The sequence below is a fragment of the Microtus oregoni genome, unplaced genomic scaffold (assembly GCF_018167655.1).
Source record: "Microtus oregoni isolate MIOR12 unplaced genomic scaffold, Mior012 000112F_000, whole genome shotgun sequence".
NCBI lineage: Eukaryota > Metazoa > Chordata > Mammalia > Rodentia > Cricetidae > Microtus > Microtus oregoni.
This window is the reverse complement of record NW_024544730.1, coordinates 610,800-635,289: the sequence shown is the minus strand read 5'-3', so window position 1 is coordinate 635,289 and position 24,490 is coordinate 610,800. Positions and strand designations below refer to the sequence as shown.

Below are 24,490 nucleotides of genomic sequence, written 5' to 3'. Positions count from 1 at the left end.
AAGCTATTTATAGCAAGCCGACAGCTAACATTAAATTAAACAGAGAAAAACTCAAAGCCATTCCACTAAAATCAGGAACACGACAAGGCTGTCCACTCTCTCCATACCTCTTCAATATAGTGCTTGAAGTTCTAGCAATAGCAATAAGACAACATAAGGGGATCAAGGGGATTCATATTGGAAAGAAAGAAGTTAAACTTTCGTTATTTGCAGATGATATGATAGTATACTTAAGCGACCCCAAAACTCTACCAAAGAACTTCTACAGCTGATAAACATCTTTAGTAATGTGGCAGGATACAAGATCAACTCCAAGAAATCAGTTGCCTTCCTATACACTAAGGATAAGGAAGCAGAGAAGCATCACCTTTCACGATAGCCACAAATAGCATAAAATATCTTGGGGTAACTCTGACCAAGGAAGTAAAAGATCTATTTGACAAGAACTTTAAGTCTTTTTTAATATTTATTTATTTATTTATTTATTTATTTATTTATTTATTATGTATACAATATTCTGTCTGTGTGTATGCCTGCAGTCCAGAAGAGGGCACCAGACCTCATTATAGATGGTTGTGAGCCACCATGTGGTTGCTGGGAATTGAACTCAGGACCTTTGGAAGAGCAGGCAATGCTCTTACCCTTTGAGCCATTTCTCCAGCCCAGAACTTTAAGTCTCTGAAGAAAGAAATTGAAGAGGACACCAGAAAATGGAAGGATCTCCCTTGCTCTTGGATTGGGAGGATCAACATAGTAAAAATGGCAATTCTACCAAAAGCAATCTATAGATTCAATGCAATCCTCATCAAAATTCTTCACAGACCTTGAGAAGACAATAATCAACTTTACATTGAAAAACAAAAAAACCCAGGATAACCAAAATGATCTTATACAATAAAGGATCATCTGGAGGCATTACCATCCCTGACTTCAAACTCTATTACAGAGCTACAGTAATGAAAACAGCTTGGTATTGGCATAAAAACAGAGAAGTCGACCAATGGAATCGAATAGATGACCCTGACATTAACCCACAAACCTATGAACACCTGATTTTCGATAAAGGAGCTAAAAGTATACAATGGAAAGAAGAGAGCATCTTCAACAAATTGTGCTGGCAAAACTGGATGTCAACCTGTAGAAGAATGAAAATAGATCCATATCTATCACCATGCACAAAACTCAACTCCAGATGGTTTAAAGACTTCAATAACAGTCCGAACACACTGAACCTGATAGAAGAGAAAGTGGGAAGTACTCTACAACACATGGGCACAGGAGACCACTTCCTACGTATAACCCCAGCAGCACAGACATTAAGGGCATCATTGAATTAATGGGACCTCCTGAGATTGAGAAGCTTCTGTAAAGCAAAGGACACTGTCACTAAGACAAAAAGGCAACCCACTGACTGGGAGAAGATCTTCACCAACCCCGCAACTGACAAAGGTCTGTTCTCCAAAATACATAAAGAACTAAAAAAACTAGACCGTAAAAGGCTAATCAACCCAATTATAAAATGGGGCACTGAGCTGAACAGAGAATTCTCAACAGAAGAAGTTCAAATGGCCAAAAGACACTTAAGGTCATGCTCAACTTCCTTAGCGATCAGGGAAATGCAAATCAAGACAACTTTAAGATACCATCTTACACCTGTCAGAATGGCTAAAATCAAAAACACCAATGATAGCCTTTGCTGGAGAGGTTGTGGAGAAAGGGGTACACTCATCCATTGCTGGTGGGAATGCAAACTTGTGCAACCACTCTGGAAAGCAGTGTGGCAGTTTCTCAGGAAATTCGGGATCAACCTACCCCTAAACCCAGCAATACCACTCTTGGGAATATACCCAAGAGATGCCCTATCATACAACAAAAGTATATGCTCCACTATGTTCATAGCAGCATTGTTTGTAATAGCCAGAACCTGGAAACAACCTAGATGCCCTTCAATGGAAGAATGGATGAAGAAAGTATGGAATATATACATATTAGAGTACTACTCAGCAGTAAAAAACAAGGACTCCTTGAATTTTGCATGCAAATGGATGGAAACAGAAAACACTATCCTGAGTGAGGTAAGCCAGACCCAAAAAGAGGAACATGGGATGTACTCACTCACATATGGTTTCTAGCCATAAACAAAGGACATTGAGCCTATAATTAGTGATCCTAGAGAAACTAAATAAGGAGAACCCAAAGAAAAACATATAGGCATCCTCCTGAATATTAACCTTCAGCAAGCGATGAAAGGAGACAGAGACCCACATTGCAGCACCGGACTGAAATCCCAAGGTCCAAATCAGGAGCAGAAGGAGAGAGAGCACAAGCCAGGAACTCAGGACCGCGAGGGGTGCACCCACACACTGAGACAATGGGGATGTTCTATCGGGAACTCACCAAGGCCAGCTGGCCTGGGTCTGAAAAAGCCTGGGATAAAACCAGACTCACTGAACATAGAGGACAATGAGGACTACTGAGAAGTCAAGAACAATGGCACTGGGTTTTGATCCTACTGCATGTACTGGCTTTAGGGGAGCCTAGGAAGTTTGGATGCTCACCTTACTAGACCTGGATGGAGGTGGGTGGTCCTTGGACTTCCCACAGGGCAGGGAACCCTGATTGCTCTTCAGGCTAACGAGAGAGGGGTACTTGATTGGGGGAGGGGGAGGGAAACGGGAGGCGGTGGCGGGGAGGAGGCAGAAATCTGAAAGAAAGAAAGAAAGAAAGAAAGAAAGAAAGAAAGAAAGAAAGAAAGAAAGAAAGAAAGAAAGAAAGAAAGAAAGAAAGAAAGAAAGAAAGAAAGAAAGAAAGAAAGAAAGAAAGAAAAAGAAAAGAAAGAGAACTACCCTTTCTAGAAGAGGACAAATATCTGGATTTCCCCCACCTCTATTTCAAGTTTCATGACATCACCTAGCATGGAAGGTGCATCAGGAAAAACAACAAGAACCTAGGGTTTCACCTACAAATGAGAGGCCCCTGATTGCTCTCGTTATTCAAGGTCATTAAATGTTCCATGGTATGCTTCAAGAAAGCTAAGGAATATGTATTGGAAGCCCTTTCTGTGTAGGGATTGAGTCGTAGCAAGGAAGTTGGGAAACCACATTGGAAGTCTGATCACTTTTCCCATCCTAAGCAGGGAAAACAGAACTGAATGCTGGGAGGAAGAAGGGCAGAATGAGAGATGCCATGGATCTTCTGCCTGAGACGGATGTTGGTTAGAATCTTGCAGGAAAGCCACAATCACACGGCAATACACAGATTAATAGAAATGGGTTAAATTAAGATGTAAGAATTAGCCAATAAGAAACTAGTGCTAATGGGCCAAGTAGTGATTTAATGAATACAGTTTCTCACACATGGAACTGTTAAAATTGTGCCTTATTACTTATTGCATGTACCTAAGTCTAATCCCTTTGTGACCTATCTGTATAAGGATTCCTTGATGATTATTTTCTCTCTACTCTTTCTCCACCTGCAAGCCAATGAAATTTACAAAGAAGTTTCTACTTCAAGGTCAGAATTCTGTGGAAAATATAACTAAATATCCAACTATATATTGTCCCCATTAGCTAAGCTCATTTGCAGATGAAGCAGTTTCAAAACCACCAAGTCCCACATAGCTATTCCTGAGTCACTTGACTGTATTTGTCTCCTCCCATTCACATTTGACTCCCTTCTGCTCAATCGACAAAACCTGCTAACTTGGTTGGACTCAGTCTCAAGTTCTTTTCTATGGTAGATGTCAAACATCTGGATGCACCTGAGTAGATGTCCCAAGACTTGATGGGGACTCCTGGGGCCACACTGCCAGCAAAGTTGACTTGTACCTCTTGTTAATATTTCAGCCTGCAGGTCTTAATAGACATACAGTAAGCAATGCTGCATGACACCAACCCAGTCACCTCATTTAATTCTTTTTGCAGGTGTTTGAGTGTAGACGGAGAGGCAATGAGAAACAGAGAATGGAGCTGTTTTGACAGGTATAGAACTCTCTAGATGGAATCTCCTCATCTCGGTAGTTAGCTGTTCCTGGCCTTTTTCACTTACAAAATGCACCACTTTCTCGTTATCTGGCCTTAGGTAACTCACTTAAGACTCAATTTTCAGCATCTAACCTATAAACCAGAATTTATGGCAGCAACCTAAAAGATTGTTGTCAAGACGACAATGCACAGCATGAGAGCAAACGCTCGGTTTTAGTAATTTTCAAATCATATATTACTCAGAAGACAGCCACTTGTGACTTACCCCTTGTAAGACTTGAAAGCTGTCATTGTTAGGTGGCGGGTCTTGATCTGGGTCAACACCAACTCTAAAAGTCACCAGGGAAAAAGACAAAGAGAAAAACAGAAAGCATTAGCTTAGGCCATGGCAGCCTTGCTTGCTTAGTCAGCGACTATCTTCCCAAAGCAGGAGTGGTTAGCTTCAAGGAGAGAAAGGCCATCATGCAGAAGTCAGGTCCACATGGAAGCAGATCCCAAAGAGTGAGATATTATAAGTACACATGCCCTTAGCAAGGTCTCTGGGAAATAAGCTGGCAGTTTTCCACCTGCCTTCCTGTACCAAGCAGTCCTTACTACTAAATCCTAGGTCCCTTCTGCTTGGCTGCTTCCTCACTTCTTCCCTGAACTGCTTTGATGCCCACAATATTTTACTATGAAATTAGGCAGATATACAAAGAAGCATGGGAGGAATTTGTGGTAAACACCTGCAGAGCCACCAAGATTCTACATTACCATTTATTACAGGTTCTTTATTACCATCTTCCCATTTCTCCATCCCACATCTTATTTTCTGATACAGATACAGCAGTGATATCAATATATTTATTCTAACTCTCTTGTGTGTATGTTTGTACATGTGTAAACATCTGTGTATGTGTGGTAGGCCAGAAGTCAAACTTAGGTGTTCAGAAGCCAGCCACATTATTTTTCAAGATTGGTACTCTCGTTTGGCCTAGAAATCACAAATTAGGTTATGCTGGCTGCTCAGCAAAGCCTATCTCCCCAGTGCTGGGGTTAGAAACATGTACCACTGTATCCAGCTTTTGACATAGGTTCTGGAGAGTAAACTCAGATCCTTATACTTGCACAGCAAACACTTCACTGACAGCCATCTGCCAAGCCTCCTTTCCCTGACATTTTTAGTATGCATAATGATAGAATCTCTCCTTCTTCCAAATTTGAGTCAGTTTTTTTTTAATCACCTTCCCAATTAGGACCTAACTTTTGGGCTTCTTCCCTTTACATCACTAAATTTTATCAAAAATCTCCTTAAGCTGGTTTAGCTAGAACTCCCACCTTTGTTATCTGGTCCCTCTCAATACCTGATGCTCCTGCCATCTCTCAAGTGGTATCTGATCTCCACAGCCAGCCTTTAGCAAGAATACCCACTTATCCCTGATATTTCCTCTTGGCAAATTTCATCCATCAATTCCTATCACTCTCTCACACTGCAAAACCCCATCACAGTAGAACTCTATGTCAGTCACAGTGATCCTCACTAAAAGCTGTCCTGTCCTAACAAGTATCGCAATGCTATCTTGATCAGTATTATCAACTGGAGTCCTGGTATGCTTTTGTCCTTGTGTCCCCACACTCTCTTTATCAAAGATGAACAGAAAACTCACACATCTGAGAAAACATGCACATTTGAAAAGAACTGAAAATAAAAGAAAAAAGACCAAGTGGCAAAAATCCACTTACAATTAATTCCTGAGAACCACTAGGACGGTCGTCTTAGCTTTGCCGTATGCTACCTATTGTTGCATGCATCTGTTAACTATTTATATCATAACTTACAATTCTGAGACAGAGAAATGTGACACAAATAACATAGATAACATGGATCATGAGAGAAAAAATAGACACCAAGAAAATCCTGTACTCCTTTCAACCTCCCAGTATCTCAAAAATATGGACAGCATCATAAAATGTAATAGAACATCAAGTCTTCAGCAGATTAGGCCATTCTAAGCTTGAAGAGGGATGCTCTGTTGTCGAGTACAAGCTGTCCTAGTCCAGCAAGCAGATACTGGGCTGGATATACAAAGCCTTAAGTACATACTTACTTTTCTTATTCCTCCCCATCACCTGTAACACTTGGGATCTTTCTAGAGAAAAGAGACTACATGCAATTAAGAAGTAAGTGATAGCACAGACAGACCTTTATTCTGTCCTGTCTCACGCTTGTGCCCTTGGCAAGGGGGACAGAATAAAAGGAAGCAGCTACCTCATTTTCTGTTGGAGGCAAAGTTTTAGCCACAAGATGAATGCACATACACAGTAATATTTGCATTTAGGGCCAGGCAGTGTTCTGGACACTTGATAAAATTTAATACTGGACCTGGCACCAGATTCTTCTCTGTGAACCTGGGACTAGATGGGCTGTTTGCACTGAATTACACAGATTTTGCTCTATGTTAGAGGCTATTTCCTGGCAGAGAATTCTGACATCTGGGATCTTGCAACTAGACCTTATCTGGTAATGTTTGAACATCAAATCTCAGAGACCAATATTTTGACAAGAAAACCATCTACTTCAGGGACTCAAAAGCTAACCAAAGAAGTTACCTAAGACCGTAAAGGCATGCAAATAATCTAATATATGGAAGTAACTGGAGGCAAGATCGCATTAGGAACTCCTAGCTATTCTTCAACTCTGACCTGTTTTTAGAGCCCTTTAATGTACATTCCATACAGAAACATCCCCTAGATGGTGTTCTATAAGGTATCTATGGTAGCATTTATAAGGCCAATGGGCAATAATATACTATTAAACCTTATGAAGCAGCACAAAAATACTTTGTGCCAGACAAATCTACTGAGACTGAACTGTTGGATGCCTCTCAGAAAAGCAGGTGGCATGTTATCCTCAGGCGAACGACAGATAGGCTGCTAACCAAGAATATGGCACTTCAGATCTACCACTAAGAATCTCTCTTCTCTGCACTTAAGACCGTGAAAGAAGTTTGCTTCTTAAAAGGCTTCTGCATCAGTTCTGGTGAAGCAAACTTACTGTATATCAACCCGGATGAAACAGGAGGCCCACGGGGAACACTGGACCATATGAGGAAAATAAAATTAAATGTAATAAGAGCTGCCAGAGGAAATTTAGCTAACCTCAAATCTTTACTATAAGAAGAAAATAATGTTTAACAAAATCATTTTGGTTTGTGGGTACAGGGCAGCCTATGTAGCTAGCCTTGCCTGACCTGGAATTTACTGTGTATACTATACCTTGAACTTGTGTCAATCCTCCTGCCTCTGCCTCCTGAGTTCCAGCAAAGCTTTAAATTGATTCTATTTTAAAGTAACTACTTATAATGACTAAGATTGATGTACTGTCACTCAAAGCACAGAAATCCCAATGAGGCTCATCCACTTGCATTAGACCCATGTGGCAGGCCAGAATTCCAAACGGAGCCTAAAATACTGTATTCAGAACATTTTATGGTGGACCTAGGAAATTAGAACCATCTTATCTTGACTCATGATGCTCACAATTTGTTATGGGGGAACCTGAGAGTCTAAGTCAGCACTACACAACAGAACTTTTTGCGGTGTTCTGTACCTGCAGTGTCGTTATTAGCACCTGCTGGCCACATGCGGTCACTGAGCACTCATAGTATGAGTGAGGAGCTACATTTTACACCTTATTTTTAACTAATTAAAGCTTTAAGTAGATTCTAGAATAAACCCTAATTTCAGCCAAGGTTCCATATTGTCATCACTTTTTCCTTCATTTTGCTAACTCTTTGTCAGTGCTAACACCCAGATTCCTATTACGGTCCTGTAGGGCCACAACTCCAATGCCACACAGTAAGTTAAACTCTTTTGAACTGAATGCTCAGACAATGAAAAGACTGTTAACTTCATCAGTACGCAAAGTAAATCCCCAAACTTTCTAAAGTTCTTTATGGGGAACATGAATCTTTAAGAAATGGGAGAATTAGGAAAGTCTTAATGCTACTGTCCTTGGAGTAAGCACTAGTGGATGACTTCCCTGTTGGCCATTGATATGGTGGGAAAACACTCTACTGATAACTTTTTAATTGCATAAAGAACAGTGACACTTTGAAACTAGAGAGACCTAGGATCAGTATTCTATGCTAGATAACTCATCAAATGGAATATCACTAAAAAATGAACAGCTTGACTACATGCGCCACCTGAAAGGATACAGCAAGAAACGTGTGGCCATACTTTTACAGTATTTTTTGACAAAAAAAAATGATTATTTGCCTCTTGTCATAATGAGACATCAGAAAAATCCAGATGATAGGACATTCTGTTAAGTAACTATCAAGAATACTTAAAACTCAAGCCGGGCGGTAGTGGCGCACTCCTTTAATCCCAGCTCTCGGGAGGCAGAGGCAGGTGGATCTCTGTGAGTTCGAGACCAGCCTGGTCTACAAGAGCTAGTTCCAGGACAGGCTCCAAAGCTACAGAGAAACCCTGTCTCGAAAAACCAAAAAGCCAAAAAAAAAAAAAAAAAAAAAAAGGAATACTTAAAACTCAATGTTATAAGAAAACATGAAAATTGAGTTGTAGAAAGAGAGTATACAGGCATGACAAAAGCATAAACTTTTGTTGGATCCTAACTGTGTAAAATTCATGTTGCTTTTCTCAGATGTGGTTACTGAGGAGATTGCATTTAGGAGTGGACTCAGGACACCTGACTCTGAAGTGGGAAAAACAGGACAAATGTTAGTTATGTGGTGAGTGCAAGTTAGTGCCTAGGTATTCACTGCTCCATTCTTTGCTTCTGGGGGAAGAATTTTAAATGCCACAGTTAGTACCTAGGTATTCACTGCTCCATTCTTTGCTTCTGGGGGAAGAATTGTAAATGCCACAGTTAGTACCTAGGTATTCACTGCTCCATTCTTTGCTTCTGGAGGAAGAATTGTAAATGCCACAGTTAAGAATATTTAATGATAATTTTGGTAAAGATGTTTCAAAAGCACACCAGCTTATTTTCCTATCTCTAATTAATTAATACTGACGATTTATAAGCTCATTACATTTCAGGGTCTGAAAACCAGACACTGTAAAGATTCCTAACATAAGGTACTAGAATTGGTAAGGACAGGCAATGGTAACTAAAGATTCTCATAATTATGCAAGATTTTCCTCTTAATAATTTCAGAAATGTTTTCTCTTTCCCCTCAAAGTGATGGACATGGAGAAAGTCTCAAGTAGAATGAGACACAGTTAAGGAAGTACTAAGCAATATAGCCATGTTCAGATCTGGTTGTTCACTCCCTAGAGACTTAAGCTCTGGAGCCAGTCCTACTCAACACCTGCTTCCCTTACTTGTATCAGTCTTCTGTGTGGAAGGTCCAGTCTTCACTGCAGCTACTTGCTATCAACCATATGTCTGGGATGCACAGAGCCTGACTGCACAGGAACTATGGGGACTGCCTGGCTCTCCCATTCTGACTCATGAAGACTCATTCTGGTCTCATGAAGGTACCAACTACTGTTATAAGTGTTTGGTGGGCAAATTCAAGAAGGGAAGTCAATATCTGCTTTCCAGCTTGCCACGGCTTTATAAATGACCCCTTGGAAGACAGACATGGGGCATGGGCATGAAGGTTATTCTAGAATTTTTCCCATTTGAGAATGAGAATTTAGAGAGATTCAATAATTACTTTTTGGCATCTGGATGGGCCCTTGGACTAATCCCCAAGGATGACACACTTATCCTGGGATTCCTATAAAGGACTCCACTCTTGGGTCACAGCCCAGAATCAAACTGGCCAATGTGAACAAGAGTAAAACAATGGGCCAAGACATTTGGAGTGATGTTAAACAGCAAGAAAGACCAGATACAGGCTTTTGATGAAAGATTCAGAGCCCCATAATACTTAGCTTCCTCGAATTTCCTGGGTTGGCAACTGTTTATAATGTATTTATCTCCTGATTGTAACACCTGGGACGTTGCAGAAATCTGGAGCTTTATTATGTCACATTTATAATGTATTTATCTCCTGATTGTAACACCTGGGACGTTGCAGAAATCTGGAGCTTTATTACGTCACATTTCAGCATTCAGATACACCTAGGCAGAGCACACTGTAACAGACACTGCCGTCTTTTCCTCCAGAATGAATTGAATTATCCTTAGTTTCATTAAGAATGGAACGAAGGTTGGATAGGAGAGCAGGGAAGCATGATTCTTAGTTAAGGGAGTCACCTTAGGGTTGGCAAGAGACTTGAACCTAGAGTGGTTCCCAGGAGCCCAAGGCGATGTCCCCAGTTAGTTCCTTGGGCAGCTGAGGATAGGGAACCTGAAATGACCCTATCCTATAGCAATACTGACGAATATCTTGCATATCACCATAGAACCTTCATCTGGTGATGGATGGAGAGAGAGACAGAGACCCACACTGGAGCACTGGACTGAGCTCCCAAGGTCTCAATGAGGAGCAGAAAGAGGGAGAACATGAGCAAAGAAGTCGGGACCATGAGGGGTGCACCCACCCACTGAGACAGTGGAGCTGATCTATTGGGAGCTCACCAAGGCCAGCTGGACTGTGACTGAAAAAGCTTGGGATAGGGCCGGACTCTCTGAACATGGCGAACAATGAGGGCTGATGAGAAGCCAAGGACAATGGCTCAGGGTTTTGATCCTACTTCATGTTCTGGCTTTGTGGGAGCCTAGCCAGTTTGGATGTTCACCTTCCTAGACATGGACGGAGGGGGGAGGACCTTGGACTTTCCACAGGGCAGGGATCCCTGACTGCTCTTTGGACTGGAGAGGGAGGGGGAGAGGAGTGGGAGGAGGGGGAGAAGGGTGGGAGGAGGGGGAGGGAAATGGGAGGCTGGGGGGAGGCAGAAACATTTTTCTTTTTTTTTTCCTTTTCTCAATAAAAAAAATTAATAAAAAAAAAAGAATGAGACAAATGTGGAAATTCTGTACCAAATGAGAATACAAAGAAGTCAAATAGATGTGGTTTTCAGGAATGGATAAATACCTCAAAGTTAATAACTTTCACTTTAGAACAATTATTTGTCTACCGTACTGTATTAGTCAGTGTTCCCTAGGATTACAGAACTTATGGAATGAATCTTTCTCTACACACACACGCGCGCACACACTCACACATTCCATATGTATAGGGGATTTATTGTAATGACTTACACGCTGCGGTCCAGCTAGTTCAACAATGGCTAGCTGTGAACAGCAAGTCCAAGAATCTAGTAGTTGCTCTGCCCGCAGGCTAGGTGTCTCAGCTGACCTTCTGGATGTGCTGGAAGAAATGAGCTCCAAAGCCAATGAAGGAATGGATTGCTAGCAAGGCAAGAGCAAGCAGGCGAAGAGCAACAGATTCCTTCTTCTATGTCCTTATATAGACTTCCAGCAGAAGGTATAGTCCATATTAAAGGTATGCCTTCCTGCCTCAAGATTTGAGTTAAAGACATATGTCTTTTTGCCTCAAGATATGAATTTAAGGCCTGTGTTTTCCAGCCTTAAAATCCAGATCTAAGATGTATGTCTTCCCACCTCAAGATCCCAATCAAAGGTATATATCTTACTACCTCAAAGGTCCAGACTAGAAGATTCAGCTACTTAAAAACAAGCAGAAAATCTCTCACAGGTGTATTCCTATTTCTGGATTCTAGTTAATTCCAGATATAGTCAAGTTGACAACCGAGAACAGCCATCACAATCCACCCCTTGTCAACTTGACACACAATCATATCTCCTCATGTCATGATTAATTTTCAAATGAAAACAATAATCAGGTCATAATAACTCCTACACATAACTATACCACATACAATCACAAACACATTATATATTTAACCAGGTCATAATGAAGCCTAACATGATATAACTATCTTTTGTACAAATATAAATACATTATAAATTTATAATGGGTGACACTGTCCCTTGGGGGACATCTTTTTAGTAGCTCAAGCTTAAATATAACCATTAATATTCTTTTTGTTGATATTACAACATATGATAAAGAAATTGAAAGAAAACACAAATATCTGTACAAATGCATTGTTATCAAGATACAACAGACACACTCATGTTAGCTTAATCCCCGTTTCTGTGACTGGTCATGTGACCTTAGCTGGTATTTAGAACTACCTTCCTCTACTACCCATTCTGTATTCCCTCCACCCTGTGCAAGAACCTCAGCAGATCTAAGGTCTTTTCCTGGAGGAGTGGCCCATACCTTCATATACCAGCATTCCTGAAGGGTCTGTGCCTTTGTCATCCTGTCTGCTTTAGGCTGTTGTAGTTTCCCACTGACTTAACCACAGAACATGATAGCACCAAGAGATGCCCTAGAGTATCTCCTCCAGTCTAGACATAATCGTTCTTATCACCATTTGTGGAGACTCGATCCAATTTCCCCAGAGTAATCTGGATCAATCATCCCACCAAACTCTTTTATTCCTTTCTTAGCCTGTTGGTTTAAGGGCATCAGAAGGTAAAGTAACCAGGGGAAAGCTGCTATCCAGTTCAATGGAATGTTTGTTGTGGCTCTTGACAGGAATGCTCCCCTCTGGAACCCAAACCTCTAGGTAGTAGGAACAGTAAGCAAAAACTTTTCTAGTGGGTTACAAGGGGTGAGAGTGAGTGGAATTATTTACCCTTTTCTAACCCTTGATTCCTGGACCCATGGATCCTAGCTACGGGAGAAACTGTACTATATATTGGATGTTGATTAAGAGTGTATACTGCCTTCTGGAGAACCCTGCCCCACTCCTCCTGGCTGCTGCCACCTAACTGAGTCTTCAAAAGTCCATTCCATCTTTCTGTCAGGACAGCTGATTCGGGATGGTAGGGAACATGATAAGACCAGTGGATTCCATGATCACGGGCCCACTGTCACACTTCTCTGGCTGTGTGATGGAGGAAGGTCATTGGCTAATAAAGGAACTGCCTTGGCCCATTTTATTGGTTAGAGGATAGGTGGGAGGAGTAAACAGAACAGAACGCTGGGAGGAAGAGGAAGTGAGCTCAGAGACTCCACAGCTCTGCTCTCGGGAGCAGACGCCTGAGAGAGACGCCATGCCCCGCTCCCGGGATGAAGCTCCGACCCTGGATGGACATAGGCTAGAATCTTCCCGGTAAGCGCACCTTGGGGTGCTACACATAGATGATTAGAAATGGGCTAAATTAATATGTGAGAATTAGCCTAGAAGAGAATGGGCCAAGCAGTGATTAAAAGAATACAGTGTTCATGTAATTATTTCGGGGCATAAGCTAGCCGGGCAGGCGGCTGGGGTGTTGGGGACGCAGCCCCGCCGCCCTTTTACTACAGCTGTGAAGTGAGTTCCTTGGTCAGAAGCAGTACTGTGTGGAATACCGTGATGGTGGATAAGGCATTCTGTAAGTGCATGGTTTTGGCAGAAGCATATGTGCAGGAAATGCAAATGCATAACCAAAATAAGTGTCTACTCCAGTAAGGACAAAGCATTGTCCTTTCCAAGGATGAAGTGGTTCAACGTAGTAGTCCTATGTCAACTTGACACACAAACTAGAGTTATCTGAAAGGAGGGAACCTCGATTAAGAAAGTACTTAATTCCACACCACTACCATGGGAGAGCTGACCCCCAGCACTTGGGAGAGATGGCACACCACAGGCATGTGGTGAGAGATCCCTCACTACAGGCATGAGAGCTGCTGGTCCATTGACATGAGCCTAGGAGACCTGGCTCTGCCCCTCACCTCAGGGGGTGGTCCCATTGGCCCAGATCTACCAGTTCAGCTACCGCCCAGATCCATATCCTGGGCCTTGGAATGGCCCACCCTAGCAGATTCCCATCTATGACCTGCTGGATTGCACAGAGGGACTGGTGTGATAACTTAAAGTGTCCTTGAAGGCAGGACACTTTAGTAGAAAAGGTCCCTCTGCAACTCCACTAGTAAACATTTTCGTGTGTGTGTGTGTGTGTGTGTGTGTGTGTGTGTGTGTCTGTGCGCGCGCGGAATGGTAAGAAGAAGCAGGAACCCAGTGAGATATTTCAACACTTCCATGAATTTGATGCATGCCATTAGAGCATATATCTATGCCCCATTACACACACACACACACACACACACACATAAATAGTTTCTTTCATCCTGTCCTCAGGGAACAAAATATTTTCACAACATCTGAGTTCAAGATGATTTTGCATTTAATGTATCTACAGATCAGACCAGGAAGAAAACATACCAATTGGAGATCCAGAAAGGCAATAATGAACACTGGAGGCTATTCCTTTTCTCCTTCGTCACCACTCTTAACCACAATTTCATCACACAAAGTTGGATGTAGACCGAGAAGCAAACTGTGTTAGTGGAAACATCATCCTTTCATTTATTAAAAAACAATGTTCTTCATGTCATCTGAACCATCATGAGAAAGTACAGATATACAAATACATACTTAAAAATACACAACACTGGCATCTAATTAAGGTCATGTGAGCTATGCTGTAGTCGAGGCTGAAATATGAAATTCTAGGTCTCTGGATTAGTTATAAGCCTTGCTTACCATATCAGAAGGAGCGTTTTCTGGGGGAAAGTGTAGGTGACTCTGAAAATAAGCTGTCCTTAACACTAAGCTCAGCTGTACCAACCTCAGGCTCTGAGGTTGAAAACACATGACCGAAAATGTGGGAGGAAAGCACATAGTCCCAATAACATTGACACACCAATCAACATGAAGGAAGAAAGGAAAGAATGATTAGAACTCATTTCCCTGTTTCCCATGGAGTGAGAATTGGCACATTCAGGAAAGAAAAAGCAAACAGCATAAAGAGAAACCATTCGAGTTAGAAGAGAAAAGAAAACCTCAATGAATTATTTTCTTAGTAGTGTCTGCGTCACCTGAAGTACTGCCAGCGATGTTCATTCCAGTCCTCTTCGGAGAGCTCTTCCACACCAACTCTGGGCATCAGAAGAAGGAAATGTGAACACGACAGGACAACACAGGTACCAGGAGCTCTGGCATCCAACCTGGACCATGTCCATGAAGAAAGCTATCTCACCTTCAACAGAAATTCATAGTCCCTTTTTTGGTCAGTGCTGGGAATGGAACCCAAAGTCTTGAAAACACTATGTAAGTGCCAACCATGGAGGCTGCATAACAATCTGGTTGTCCCTATTCTCTAAAACCCAAGAGGCAGAGAAACTGCTAAATTTAAAACAGCAATGTTAAGAGCTAGATCAAATGAGGAACGATTGAGAATGACGTCAAGCCCCTAAAAATATAACACAACAAAATCAGATGAATAAATGTATAGCGTATAAAATTAATCTACAAAAATACCAGGAGTTCATCAGTTTCATAAAGCAAGATGATTCCATAAAAAAGAAAGCAGAAACATGTAGTAAGTACATGTTACTAAACAATGAACATGTATTTAAAGTATGTGTATATTTTATACATGGTTAATAGGAAGAACAAAACCCACTGTATTACTAAAACAAAACAATACTTAGAAGATAGAGACGGCCACTCTTTTTCTACAGAAGAAAAACAACATTGTCCACAGCTTCAATCTGAAGGCCAAGAATCCAACTCTGGCTCTTCTATTTCTTTGAGGTCTCTGGCTTGTTGTGGCCTTTCACTTTCCTTAATGATTTCTGGACTATTCAGACAACATTGAACTTCACATCATGCTACGATATGGTTCTATAGACTCAGCACTAAGGGCTTTTGAATCCACAATGAATATTTGTTGTGGGGAGCCATTCTCCTGTGCACTGTGGGATCCTGCTTTCTACTTACAGGATGCCGACAGCAACAACCCCAACTGCCCCAGCATATAACAACTCAAAAAGATCTCCAAAAATTCCTAGATGTCTTCCAGGTAGTAAAATCACCCTTAGTTCAGACATTGCACTAAATCAGGTATTTCTGGTGGGAGTAATAGCATCCCTATGGGTGTAAAAACTGGTTCCTGTGGGACATACACAAAAACATACTGGGTACGTTTGAAGCCATTGAAAAGCATTATAAAATAACAAGAGATACAGCAGATCTCTGGTACTAAATTTTCACTACAGTTAATTGGAAAAATTGAGAAATATTGTGATAGGCAATGCTCAAAATTCTCATTCCATTGTCTCCCTTGAAAAAATGTGAGATAATGATGTCTCATAAAATGATTCTTTCAATTAGTTACATGGTCAGATAAGAATACGGCTTAAACTGTACTTTCTAAATTACTATAGCATATTAAAAACTGTAAAAAATACCAGAAAGACAAACCAGGATTTCTTTAATGTCAGTTTTATTATTGCTTGGGGGATTGTAATAATAATATTAATAACATGATATAAACAGCTAAAACTTAGAAAGAGAGTATCATGTGTCAAACAGCATATTTAATGAGAGAATGTTTGGGGGCTTCTGGAAGTAGTGGTGATAACACTGGGGATAAAAACGAGGACCTTGCACATGCTGGGCAAACATTCTACCATTGAGGTGCACCCTGCAGCCCTAGTGCAAGAATTCTTCATCAAATCAACACACTATGATTGTCACTATTTAATTGGTGAGAAAACTGTGAGTTCGAGGTAAAACAATTTGCCTACAGTCACGAAAATAGAAAAGAGCAGGGCGGTGGTGGCGTACACCTTTAATTCCAGCACTTGGGAGTCAGAGGCAGGCAGATCTCTGTGAGTTCAATGACAGCATGGTCTACAAAAGTGAGCTCCAGAACAACCAGAACTGTTATATATAGAGAGACCCTCTCTTAAAATAAAAAAAAAAAAAAGCCCAACCAAGCACAACAAATAAGCAAAAGGTAGAAACTGTACGGGCACAATTCCAACTTTGACCTGCAGACTCAGGGACCCCAGTTATTTCTGCTAAGATTTCTAAGTATAAGGCTGCATCATTTTAAAAATCAAGTAACAAACACTGCTACATAAACAGCCCAGGGTTTCTTCTCATCTTTATTCTTTATGCTATCTTGAAGAGAATGTTACCATCATTTCTCAGTCTAATAAGATTAATACCAGAGTGTTCTTACTTGCCCTTGAATAATTGTATTACTTCCCTGTGGGGTACAAAGGCTAGCGGGATTTATGTCTTTCCACTACCTCTCTACCCAATCCTCACTACCATTTCATGTATGTACTCCAAGAAAACAGTCATCGCACCAACATAATGTGTTTGGGATACATATGTTCATCTGTTGATATAATTTCATAACCCCTCTAAGTCGCCAAAATTATGTCATTTGTGAATAACAGCACTTATTCAAGAGTCTAAAAAAATACACAGTTTGTATATTAACTAAAATATTGGAGAATTTCCCATTACATTTTAAAATATCAATCACAAAACATTAATTTAAAAATATAATTTAGACTTATGGAAAGAAGGGACCTGGCTTTGAAACTGTAGTTTTATTCATTTTTTTTCTTCATAAACAGACTTGAAGTTAGTCATGGTCAAGAAATCACAGCTAGCTATGTATGGTGGCATATACCTTTAATCCCACCCAGCATTCTGGCAGCAGGGGTGGGTGGATCTCTGTGAGTTTGAAGGCCAGTCTGGTCTGCATAGTGATTTCCAGGTCAGCCAGGACTATGTAGAGAGACAGTGTGAAAGGAGGGAAAGAGGGAAAAAGAGGGAAAAAGAAGAAGGAAAGAGGAAGGGAAGGGAACGGAAGGGAAGAAGGAGGGAAGGAATCACAGCTAACCTCTAGTTATGTACAGTAGAACTCCAAGACTTTCCTTGGTCCTATTTCTGAGCAGCTAGCTAACCACTCATCAGCAGCTGAAGAAATAAGGAACAAGTAAGAAAGTAAACTCTGATCCTACTGAGTTCTCAGGGTTCAGTACACCACAGTAAGTATCAGGGGATTTCTGAGTCAGTTTAAAATAAGAACCGTGTTACAGAAATTACGTGAGGCCACCAAATAACATCACAAGCCAAGAAAAACCAATCACTCTCGTTACCTTATTTTGGAAGGAACTTGTTTTGATGCAATTTCTGTAAATGTCAGTGTCTATACTTAAATAATCATTATTTATACACATCTGGAAAAATACAATGAGCTAGCACCATATTTATTTTTCAACAATAGTACATGTTGTTTCACTTGGGTGTCTAGGTAGAGCTGGGTACCAACAAGAAAGATGGAAACAAATACAGAAGCAGAAATCAGTAAAATGAAAATCAGATAAGCAGTATAGTAAAGTAAGTAGAATAAAAGGTAATTTTTAAAAGAGAAACAAAAATGCTTACATAAAAAAATCTAATAGCTGGGCTTGGTAGCATACACCTTTAAACCCAGCACTAGAGAGACAAAGGCGAAGGCTTTTTGTGAGTTCTATGCCAGCCTGGTCTACACAGTGAGTTCCAGGACAGCTTAGGCTACATAATGAGACCCTATGTTCAAACAAAAATAACAAAACCCTTTCTACCAAACCCCTAGCGAGTCTGACAAAAAAAATAATGACACACATTATTAGGAACAAAATGTAAAAAGAAAAAACAAAACATTAGATCACTGCAGACCCAGAAATATCTAAAGAACAATCAGGAAATACCATATGTCTTAGGGTCACTATTGCTGTGATGAAACACCATGACCAAAGCAACTTGAGGAGGACAGGGTTTGTTTTGATCACAGTTCTACACAACAACTAGTCACCAAAAGCAGTCAGGACAGGAACTCAAACAGGGCTGGAACCTGGAGTCAGGAGCTGATGATACAGAGGCCATGGAGGGGTGCTGCTTACTGGCTTGGTCCTCATGGCTTAATCAACCTGCTTTCTTATAGAACCCAGAACCACCAGCCCAGGGGTGGAACCGCCCACCACAGGCTGGGCCCTCGCCATCAATCACTAATTAAGAAAATGTCTTCCAGCAGAACATTACGGAGGCATTTTCTCAACTGAGGCTTCCTCCTCTCTGATGATGGTTCTAGTTCTAAATTGTGTCAAGTCGACATAAAAATATGAATAACATTAACTTGAAAATCTAGGTCAAACTGATAAATTTCACAAACTATCACAGTTCACTCAATATAAAATATGTAATTTGAAAAGCCTCATCCATTACACAGTTTAAAGATTTTTGAAAAAGTAGTCTTTAGACCTAGCAGGTTCCACTGGAGAATTCTTACCAAAAAGTAAAAGAAAATAACACCAAGTATAAAGAAGGGTAGAACATTCCAGTTCATGTTGTGAGGTCATGTTACCCTGATACCTAAACCAGAAAAGTGCATGCAAAAAAGAGAGCTATAGACTATATCCCTGTGAGCACAGAAAAATTCTTAAGCAAGTATTTATTCATAGAGTTAAGCAGTATTAAAATAATATACCATAATCAAGTAGGAGCTATTTCAGAAAAGCTGGACTGGTTCAGTATTTGGAATTGAACAATGTAATCCACCAGAGTAAAGAACTAAACAAAAAAAGCACATGATCACACCAACTGATGCAGAAAATGAATTTGTTAAAATCCATGCCCATCCAAGACAAAAACTTTAGGAAAATAAATATGAGGGCCAGCAAGATGTCTCAATGAGTAAATGCATTTCTTGCCAAGTCTGATGACCTGAGTTCCATCCCGAGGACAAACGTGGTAGAAGAAAAGAACCAACTCCCAAAAAGCTGTCATCTGGCCTACACATGTGTGCCCTGCCCACAAATAAATAAAATATATTTAAAAAGAAAGTAGACTAAACATGAGATAGAAATTTACTAAATATGATGATGACTATCTACAAAATCCTTATAAGCTATTATGACACCCCATGATGAAGGGCAAGATGTCTCTCTTAATGTTGGGAGCTGGGTGAAGATAGCCATTAGCACTACTTTTATTAAAAATAGGACTGAAAGACAGTCAGAGCAATAACACATGAAAAGAAAGCCAAAGGTAAATTGGTTGGTTGAAAAATGAAAAATAAAACTATTTAACTTTGTATAATTATGCAGATAATCCAGAAAATTTTATCTATGTAGAAAATCCCAAAGAATATAAAAACAAAATAAAACACCTCCTAGAACTTAAAAAAAGGGAATTCAGCACAGTTACAGGATATAAATCTAATAAAACTTGCATATGATTTATATACTACAAATGACAAAATACTAATATAAAGAAACAAAAAGGGCCAAAATAAATGGGGAAACATACTACATTCATGAATCGGAAGACACAACATGATTAAGATGTTAATCTCCGTGGTTGATAGTATATAAAATACAGTTCCTATGAAAAGCACAGAAAGATTTTGTTTACTTTTGTTTTATCCAATTTTTTTTGAGACAGGGTCTCTTTATAACTCTGAGGCTAGCCTTGAACTCCCGCCTTGGCCTCCTGATTGTTGAAATTACAAGCATGCCTGACCATAGAAAAAAAATTTTACTTTAGAGATAGATAAGCTTATTCAAAAAATCATATGGAATTAAACTAGAATAGCTCCATTGGAAAAAAAGTAGTTGCAATCTGTGTACCTAATGCTCAGACATACTGTTTTACTATAGTCAGCATTTTCGGTAAGTCAGACACACAGATCAACGAACCAGAACAGAAACTGATCCATGGATACACAGAAAACTTCATTTCTGATAAATGAGCTAAAGCAATTTAATAGAATATCACAGTCTTTTTATTATATCATACTGGAACAACTGGATAGCCATAGACAAACAAGACAAAACTTTACATCTTCTACAAACATTAACCAACAACAGCTCATAGACTTAAAAGTAAGCTATAAAACGAAGTGTTTAAGGTAGCAACAAAGAAGAAAGTTTCAAGAGGGTTTGGTGAGTTTTTTAGACATGGCATCAAATATATGATCCAAAAAAGACAGATTACAATACTTCAAATTGTGACTTCTGATCTATGAAAGATTCTACCAAAAAGACTTCAAGACAAGCTATAAGAAAGCGAGAAAAGACTTACAAACATGTTATCTTGCAAACATTAGTATCTAGAATAAAAACATTTTAAAGTCAATAACAACAAATAACTCCAATTATAAAGCAAACAAAAGACTTGAGCAGAAAAGCAATAGATAAGCACATGGAGAGATATTCAACATCATCAGCGCACAAAAAAAGAGATGCAAACTAAGAGCAGGATGAGACAGCAGCTAGAGAATGCAAAGCAGCACTGCTGAGAGTACCGGGAAACCCAGTTCTCACAGGCCACCAGCACAGCCACTTCCAGAAAAGTGTTAAGCAGTTCCTTAGAAAATTAAATATGCATTTACTATCTCATCTGGCAAGCATAGTCCTGGACATGTATCTCAGGTATATGGAAGTCTATACTGATATAAAAACTTACCCAGAAATGTTAGCAATAGCTTTATTTATAATAGTCATCAACTGGAAACTAAGCAAATGACCTCTAATTTGTGAATGATTAAACAAGCCCTGATACATTCATGTCATAGAGTATTATCCAGAAACAAAAAGAAACAAACAATTGACATGTACAATGGCCTTCATGGATCTCTTCCAGGCATATGCTGAATGGAAGAAAAAGCCAATCTCAAAAGATCATATGCTATGATTTGAGCTCTTTAATTATCAAAATGACAAAAGTATGGAGATGGAGAACAAATTTGAGGGTGTTGGACTAAGGGGTTGGTAAGGAGAGGACGTGGGTGTGATAAAGGATGGAGCTGAGATGACGCCTTTGTATTGGAGCAGCTCTTTACCTTGAACACAGTGGTACTTACAAAAAACCTATATGTAAACTGGGTGGAGGTGGAGGACACTTTTAATCTCGGGAGGCAGAGGCAGGCGGATCTCTGTGATTTGAGGCCAGCCTGGTCTACAGAGCAAGTGCCAGGACAGCCAGGGGTACACAGAGAAACCCTGTCTCAAAAAAACAAAACCAACTACATGTGCCCCTTCGGGTCATGGCTGCAATACGATACAATTATGCAAGATGGAAGCACACAGAAGCATAAATACTCTGGCTCACATGTCAAAGAAACTTGAGAGAGATTTCTCCAAATTTGACAATTCAAAAAACTCCTATGACATTACCAATGAAGAAAAGTGAAACTGAATCTTTTCTAAAATACTAATAATATCAAGTTTTGATCACCCATCCTCCAAAGATTTTTATTTCTATATATTATCTATGAATAATATGACAAAATTGCATGGTGAAGGGACCAAAAAGTAGACAGATAAAAAGCAGCAAAGAAGTATTACAGGAACTGTTGGTTTTCCGCTCAGCAGAGTTGCTCACTTCTTACCAACTGCAGTCGAGCTGGGCCATCACATGCTTCTCAGAAAGCTGCCCACATAGTCAGCTCTGGGAAGGACTGTTTTCATGGCCCACATTTTGAAAAGGTCATGAGGAAGTGCAAAAAAATCAACTCTCTACTCTCAGTGGAAAATCACTTGGTTCTATTTGTACCAGATATGTTTATGGGTTGAAAAAAAGAAAAGGACTTATGAAATGCACATGATATAATCTGGTCCTGAAGAGTCAGGGGACAGGGTGACCAGACAATTCCTGAGGGGGCTAGGATTTTTATATAGTTTAGGGAGCCACTTTAAATTACTCATATAAAATTAAGCATAAATATGAATATTTTATGAACATATAAAAGTGAGTTTTATGAATAGGGTGAGAAATTATGACAGACTTCAAAGTTTTCATAAACTCCTGTTAAGTTCTATAATATTCTTCAATATTTTCAAAAGCCCATGATAAATACCAATATCGCAGAGTCTGAGAAAATTACAAAATGTTGCTTATTAGCTATCTGCTAACCAGCAGTTCTTGCTTGAAGAGTCCTTTTGTGATCACTCACTATGTCCAACAGGTAATGCCTCTTGGTTTTGTGTGTTCAGTTGGCCCTCCTTATGTATGGGGGGGGGGGGCGGGGAATTCAATCAATCCCAAATTAAAAATATCCCCCCCCCACAATTGCTTCTGTACTGAGCATACAGACTTTTTTCTTGTCATGATTCCCCAAACAATGTGGCACTACAGTTGTTTACATAACATTTACATTGTAGGAAATATCAAAGGCTTTTAGAGACCACTTAAAGTATTTAAGATGACGGGCATGGGTTCTGAACAAATACCCCATTTTTGTAAGGGCCTTGAGCATCTCTAGGGTTTATTATTCATAGAGAGTCCTGGAACAACATTTTCAAACACCAATTAAATATTCGTGCATCTATTTGTGATGTTCTAAGTGTTCTGTAGGTAAGGAAAGAATTACAGGGGTTAGACAATGAGGACGTGTCTCACTGGTACAGCACTTGCCTAGCATGTTTGAACCACTCGTTCTATCACTTGCAGCACACTTAAAAACCCAGATATCTTGGCCTTTGTTCTTAGTTACATGATGGTGAGTTACGGTTTTTAATGCATCTTTGAAGTCTATGTTCTTATGCAGCTTATTCCAATTCCTGGGAATAGCAAAAAATGATAAGCATTTAGAGATCTGCTTTAAATTATTTATATAAAGTTAAGCATAAGTGTGAATGTTTTCTGAATACATAAAATACATTTTTATGAGTAGAATGAGAAATAAATCATAATAGTCTTCAAAGTTTCCAAAAACTTCTGATAAGCTACATAGTATTGTTCAGTATTTTCAAAAGCCCATGATAAATACAAATATCAAAGAGTCTGAGGAGGTTATGAAATTTTATTTGTTGCCTGACAATTTTCTATACAAAATGAGCATCTTTATTACAAAAATCTTCATCTGGCAAAAAGTAACTTCACAGGTCAATTATACCCTGCAATTATACCCAGGATCAATCACCTGTCTTATCCTCATGCTACCACAAAAAACAAAGACAGTACTATCTGATGTCTCAAATTGGATGTCACAGAATTAAAATTTCTTTCTTCGGGTTTATATTCTCAAGGATAGACTGTGTTATTTAATCCGACCTTTAGTATTAATGCTAGGAAGTTGAAATTCGAAACACTCCACATTTTATGCAGAAGGCAGTCTTCAGCATTACAACCCTTTTTATAGATGGAAGGCACAGTGAGCAAGTCTTGGCAAGACTTCCTGAATTCCAATCCACCTCATCCTCTTAATACTCTGCTACCTGCAGTCAAATCGTTGCCCTGTGTCTCATTTCCCCAACTCTACAATAGAGACTTCAGTATTATCTCCACTATGGGAATGTTCTGAGAACCATATCTTAATACATAGGCATGGAAACGCAAATAGCACCTGCAACGCAAGCATGAGTGAGGACCCTGATTGTCACCAAGAAGCCTTGATCTGCAGACTGAGACATACTAGCCCAGAAATGGCATAGCTGGCAGTGGCCAAACCCAGGAATCCCTGCCTACCATTATACCATTAGTATAAAAGCCTCAGGTGGAAGAGGCCATTTTCTCAAATCCCGCTTCTTTCCTCTGAAATGTGTAGGAGCTCCAGCTGTCTTTGGCATTCTGCGTTCTAGAGGGAAAACAAACTAAAGACCAATAGAGAAAGATATACTGCCACCTTGTGGCTCTTTGGAGAGTGACTCTTCAGGCATTTGCATTACTTGTGGTCA

The 24,490-nt window shown here is 39.9% G+C and overlaps 1 protein-coding gene across 1 annotated transcript in view; it reads right to left on the bottom strand.

Annotated features, from left to right (window-relative positions):
* Positions 1-24,490, bottom strand: part of LOC121443683 (sodium/hydrogen exchanger 7) — a 157,572-nt gene that overhangs the window by 47,599 nt on the left and 85,483 nt on the right. The window contains exon 13 of the mRNA XM_041645485.1: positions 4,249-4,312. Coding sequence (XP_041501419.1) covers positions 4,249-4,312 — 64 coding nt within the window. The remainder of the gene's footprint in view (positions 1-4,248; positions 4,313-24,490) is intronic.